This window comes from Panicum virgatum, chromosome 4K (assembly GCF_016808335.1).
Source record: "Panicum virgatum strain AP13 chromosome 4K, P.virgatum_v5, whole genome shotgun sequence".
NCBI classification, from domain to species: Eukaryota; Viridiplantae; Streptophyta; class Magnoliopsida; order Poales; family Poaceae; genus Panicum; species Panicum virgatum.
In genome coordinates this window covers 2,150,318-2,156,532 of record NC_053139.1, presented here as the reverse complement: position 1 = coordinate 2,156,532, position 6,215 = coordinate 2,150,318, and the positions used below count along the sequence as shown (strand labels likewise).

The 6,215-nt window shown below is 43.2% G+C and overlaps 1 protein-coding gene across 1 annotated transcript; it reads left to right on the top strand.

Annotated features, from left to right (window-relative positions):
- The first annotated feature begins 1,993 nt into the window (after positions 1–1,993).
- Positions 1,994–6,014, top strand: LOC120702486 (indole-3-glycerol phosphate synthase, chloroplastic-like). The gene is made up of 10 exons (XM_039986302.1): positions 1,994–2,326; positions 2,530–2,754; positions 3,147–3,323; positions 3,409–3,483; positions 3,566–3,610; positions 3,693–3,857; positions 4,289–4,367; positions 4,530–4,609; positions 5,299–5,367; positions 5,714–6,014. Exons 1-10 carry the CDS (start codon positions 2,177–2,179, stop codon positions 5,795–5,797), a joined length of 1,149 nt encoding a protein of 382 aa, XP_039842236.1. The 5' UTR covers positions 1,994–2,176; the 3' UTR covers positions 5,798–6,014.
- Positions 6,015–6,215: the final 201 nt, after the last annotated feature.

Genomic DNA, 6,215 nt, shown 5'->3' with positions numbered 1-6,215 from the left:
CACCCAGGGTTAACCCTCAAAAAAGGGACAGGACCAAGGCCTCCATAAATCAATCTTTCATCATTCTGCAATGTGCAATCCCTGTCCATTATCTGAATGCAACAGGAATTCATTAATCCGAGATCCCTGATCCCAGATTTTTGCGTTGCTGCTCAGAAGTAGTTACTCGTGCTTTCGAATATTTTTTCAGTGTGCAGGGCTGCAGGCTATAGAATATTGTAGACAACAGTGGACCATGTCGATGTGATCTACGATGAATATTTTTTTTCCAGAAACTTAGATGGTCTCGTGAACAATTCCTTGGTTGTGTGTAACCTGTGTCTGATATTGAGCTCATCGTGCCATTTAGCCCCATCTATATTGAGCTGAAGAAAGGATTGGGCCAACTTTCCTGGCTCCCAGCTCATGTGCTCTCAGAACTTATCAAGAGTTTCATCAATGACAGGCAAAACCTAGCCTATCACTTTCTGACTAGAAATAGAAGAGAACTTCTTCAGAGGTATATTTGGTACTTGCTGTTACAATTGCTATTGGACAATTCTGGTGATATTTTTTTCTTCAAATGTTTATCTCTACAAAAAAAAATCCCAGGTCCCAATATACTTGTGTTAGGGCACGTTTTAAGAGGAAAGAAGGAGAGAAGAAGAAATAGCAGAGCTCAACCCGGAGATTAAAAACTGAAGAGGAGGAGGCGCATCCTAACTTGTCCTTTCAGTTTACTTCGTTTAAACTTGAACATAGGTATTCAAACGCTTACTCAGGACTCGATTCTTGAGGCTGTCTTGCTGCTGTGATTTAAATTTCTGCGATGGATTTTGAAGTTGCAACGTTTTTTTTTTTTGATAAACGGAGCGACCTGTATTATGCATTAAGGAAAACATACATGGGAACAGTACAAATACAGGCACCCTCGGGAAGGATACAGAAGCACAGGTGTCCCAACCATTTTGCACAAAAGACCCTATGAAAAGATGAAATTACAATCAAGTACTGAAGATCTTTTGCACATCCTGTGATCATCGGCCGTCGTCTTCGCCTTCCGCCGCCGTCAAAAACTCCGGCACCAGGGAAAGGGAACAAGGCCACCCAGGCGAGAAGAAGCCACATCTCCCAAAGGCTTCGAGGAGAGCCGCAACAAGAGAAAACCAAAAAGGCACATCGGCTGGGGACGCGCCCCAAGCTTCTTCGGCCATGGATCCATACCTCATACCGACAAGCAGCAAAGGAAGAACATGGATCCATCCACCCCGCAACCAGCAACCCGAACACCTCTCTGTAATCCAAACCCCACTCCGTATACACCAACTCCGCCGGCCAAACAGCCCGGCGGAAAACGACTCCTGTACAAAAGCTTACCGGAGCTGAAACCACCACAGGACCACCAGATCCGGAAGCAAACGACCTCACAAGCTTGTCACCGATGCCGGAGGACGTAACGGCGAGGTGGAGAAGAAGCCGGAGGACCTTATTCCACCACAGCAGCAGCACCTCCACCCTGCGCTCACCACCTGGGGACACAAACCTAGATAAACTAGGACCTACCCTACACAGCCGGGCAGAGAACCACCCGTTCCCCTCGCATCCGAGGCCAACCAGGCCACCGGAGGCGAGGAAGAACGGAGGTCTCGCCGACTGGAGCACAAGATTCTCTCGCCGCCTTCGCAGTCGCCGAGAGAAAAGGAGAGGCTTCGAGAGAAAGGGAGGAGGTAGAAAGAGAGAGCTTAAAGTTTTGAAGTTGCAACGTTGAAGAGGCAGTGCCCTGATCTTCAGTTCCAGAGGTGTGATGCTCCTTGATGTGGCTGAGCTTACCTCTCTGCTATGTGCTCTTCCAGATCTAGATCACCGGCAGCAGTGCAGTTTATGAATTATGATTCCTTAACTTTGGTGATTTATCTCTATAATGCCTTTCTATAATCCTTACTAATAATAAAATAATAAATACGCACCAGATAATTGTTAAAGAGAAATTGCCATCCCGCAAGCGATGCAGTGCGGCACGTGCGCGCCTCCTCCTCTCCCTCGTGTCCGATGCCTCCCTGTCCCTTCCAAACCAGGGCAGCAGCTCATCCCACCAACCCCGCCGTGCCCCTCACACTACTAGTAGCCGCCGGCACCGTCCGTCCCCGCCTCCCCGATCCCACCACCCACCGAGACCCCCACCACCTCCGTGGCCCACATGATGGAGTCCGCCCTCGTCTCGCGATCCGTTGGGTCCTCCTCCTTCGCCGCCGCCCCCAGGGGTTCTTTGCCCCCAGGGCCCTTGCGCGTCGCCACCCTCACCGGCGTCCGCGCCCGCGCCCGCCCGCTCCGCGCCGTCCCCTCCAAGGTACGCCCTGCTGTCCAAGAGCTCCATTTCGTTGTGGTTTCATGTTTTCTTGGTACCATTTTGCATTTCTTTCCCCATTTCCCAAGCGCGATTTGCTTGTTTATCTGCCAGTAGAATCGTGCGTATAAAGAAGACTTTGTTGCTATGCTTATTTCCTTGGGCGCGTTCCTCGTGTTTGTGACAAATTTCCGTGGCTTACTCAGGACTCGATTCTTGAGGCGCTGGCACAGGACGATATGCTCAACGCCGCGGAGCTGGTCCAATGGGAGAACGGCAAGTCGGTCAACAGCATTGCAGCTAGCCAGGGGATCCGCATCCGCAGGCACTGCCGGCCCACTGCCTCCTTGAAGGAGGTAGAGGAGGAGCTGGGGGCGCCTCGCAACATCCTAGAGAAGATCATCTGGGACAAGGAGATTGAGGTGGCGGAGGTATGCAGCTGTAACTTGCTGATAATAATTGTATGTATTAGGCAAATCAAGTGACTGTGCACAACCACCTGCTCACTCAAATCAAGTGATTCGTTTGTGTATAACTCTCCTTGTCATTAAACATAGGTCGCATTGATAATGCTCACATTCTGCAATCTAGATCTTTGACCATTTCTTTACAAAAATTGTACCTCCAGTAAATGAAAAATCTGCACTGTCAAATTATATTTCACTAAAAATGTAATAAATCTGTTTTCATATGGTCGACCTACGTACTTTTACATATGCAGCAATCACTATTTCATAAGCTTGAACAGGGTTCGATCTCAAAAAAAAAAAAACTTGAACAGGGTTCTACATGATGGTTAACAGATGGTACTCGTCTTGTGCAGGGGCTCGCGAAGAACCCTCTGAAGGAGGTGATGGAGGCTGCAGCGAAGGCCCCTCCTACAAGAGACTTCTATGGCGCTTTACAAGCTGCCTTTAAGCGTAATGGGTTGCCTGCACTGATTGCTGAGGTCAAGAAAGCGTCCCCAAGCAGGGGTGTGCTCAGGGAGAACTTTAATCCTGTATGTTCTGGGCTTTGATTGCTGTCAAATCTCAAGTCAGTTTCAATGGCCGGTTTTGTAACTAATATGTATTTTCTAATTGCAGGTTGAAATTGCTAAAGCTTATGAGAAGAATGGGGCTGCATGTTTGAGCATCTTGACTGATGAGAAGTACTTTCAGGTATTATTTTCAATTCATTTGTGTTTATGGGGATCATAGAAGCTGTCTCTACAGGACTCGCTCAATTTTCTTCATTGTACAGGGGAGCTTTGAGAATCTTGAGAAAGTGCGCACCTCAGGAGTGAAGGTACCAATACATTTAATCTTTAAATATGAGGATGATTGAGTTACCAATTGTTCTCAAGATGAGCATATTCTGTTGTATACAGTGCCCTCTTCTCTGCAAAGAATTTGTCATTGATAAGTGGCAAATCTATAACGCTCGATCAAAGGGCGCCGATGCAATCTTGCTGATTGCTGCTGTGCTAACTGATCTCGACATAAAGTACTTCCTTCGGATATGCAAAGAGTTGGGAATGACAGCTCTTATTGAGGTTTGATATATTCTGCAACTTGTTTTGCCATACCTACCCATTAATTAGAAACTGGCTTCAATGATGCAAAGTTTAACATTATCCTTTTTAGTGGAAAAATCATAGCTAACTTTGCATGATATAACAATAGTTGGTTTTTATGCTTCTATATCGACTTGACCGTATAGGGACCATCCTTCTGTGTGTCTTTTAAAATACTGAACAACTATTTTGTAAAAAAAATTACTGCAATTTTCCCATTTGCATCTTCATAATGAAATATTGTGAAACTCCTTGCAATTCCCTGCTGCGCTTATACAATGTTTCAGTTTTCATGTATTACTTGTTAAGTTTGAAGTTTATGTCTGAGCAGAAAACATTAGTGTGTAAACTCAAATAATCTGTAATATGCCAAGCTTAATTTCAATATTCTGGTGGGTTTTATACTTTAGGTTCATGATGAAAGAGAGATGGAGCGTGTGCTGAATATAAATGGAGTTAAGCTCATCGGCATCAATAATCGCAGCCTTGGTATGATGTTCTTCTGGTGCTTGATTTTTTTCTGAAGACATTTTGTCATCTTAAGTTTAACCATTTTTAGTCCACATGGACTAATGCTTTCCATTTGTGTTTTCTTTAAACCATTTTACTGATTATGTTTATTTTTTTTCTTGAAAATTATTCACATTGCAGAGACATTTGTTGTTGATACTGCAAACACCAAGATGTTGCTTGAGAAGCATGGGGATAGCATCAGGGAGAAGGGAATTTTGGTAATATCTATGATCTTGGGTTCATATTTGATTTATTAAATACTTTTGTCAGTTCCTAGTTACTTATTGTACATACTATGCTCCCTCCTGGGGATTCAGAGCACATATTTTTAGTAGTACTATGCACAAGTGGGAGTGTTTCTTTAAACTTAGAATAATTGTGGTATTCTTTATGTATCCCTAATAAATATCTAATTTTTTTACTTTGTATTTCTTATGCATAGAGTGAGTGCTCAGAAATAATAGTTCTGGGGCAGCCGAGGCATATTAAATGCCGCATTCTTCTACATGCATGTTAAAATTTTCACTATCATTTTTTGAGGGAGGGAGCTGTTGGAACTTGATTAGTTACAAGAGTGTAGCTTATTCAGAAATGTGAAGGCACTAAGATGCCCTATTTTCCAGTGTGTTGAACATATTTCCTGCCATTACGTCTTAACATATATAAAAACAAGTTTCTTTACAACAAAACAGAAACAGAATATATTATGAAACTGAAACAGACACAATTTATCTTAAGTAACTATGTTAACTTATGTTCACTATCTATGTTGTCGTTATATTGTGTTTTGATGGATAGGGCATTTTTTCTAGCTTGCTCCTGATTTCTTTATTCGTAGAGTTAGCCCATTAAGTTTTATAACATCAACCTTGCTAATTGTTTCCCTGTTCCTTTTTTTACTTTTCAGGTTGTGGGTGAATCTGGGCTGTTTACCCCGGATGATGTTGCTTATGTGCAAAATGCTGGCGTTTCTGCTGTAAGTTCTGCTGATTCCCTGTGAATTTAGAGACTGTCTGCATGACTTTATAAGGACATATTTTGGAGCACAAATACTTAATATGGCTTCACCTTATCTTTTCATTTCTGTATTGGCTCACACATTTGTCAGTTTATCTTCAGTTCACTTCAATTTTGTCTCCATAATTTATAGATCGCTGAAATACGACTCAGTGTTGACAAACTCGCTTATGCTATACATGCTTAAGTATATCGTAATACATTTAATGAAGGCTAATATGCCTTGCTGGTGATATTTTCTCAGTTTACAAGTTCCCTTCCGTGCTTGAACTGAACTAACTGAGGCGCTCCTGTTGTTGCTGCAGGTTTTGGTGGGAGAATCCCTGGTGAAGCAAGAGGACCCTGGACGAGCCATCGCTGGGCTGTTTGGGAAAGAACTACTGCATTGAAAGGATAAAGATTCTAGTAGTACTTGCTTTGAAATAATAACATGTGAGCATTAGTTGTATTAATAAATTCGTATGTCGCCATATGCAAATAAAATAATGTTCACTTGTAAGCTTCATATGATGTTATATTTTCTAGGACGAGAGATAAAAATTTTGGTGATTTCTTAGTATGGAAAACCCATTGAGAAAAATGAAATTGGATGTTGTTACTTGAGTATGCGTTTCAGTTCCTTGCCAGAGAAATAAAAAATTGTCCTCCTTTTGTTTCGATCCAAACTTTCCAACTGCGTTAATACCCCGTTGTTGACAAACTGAGACAACGGCTCCAACTCAACCTGGGCTAGAAAGATCAGAGGACATGGCGAAACGGTCGGTGAGCCTGTATGTTTGAACTTGGCCACTGCTACAAGTCGCCCGA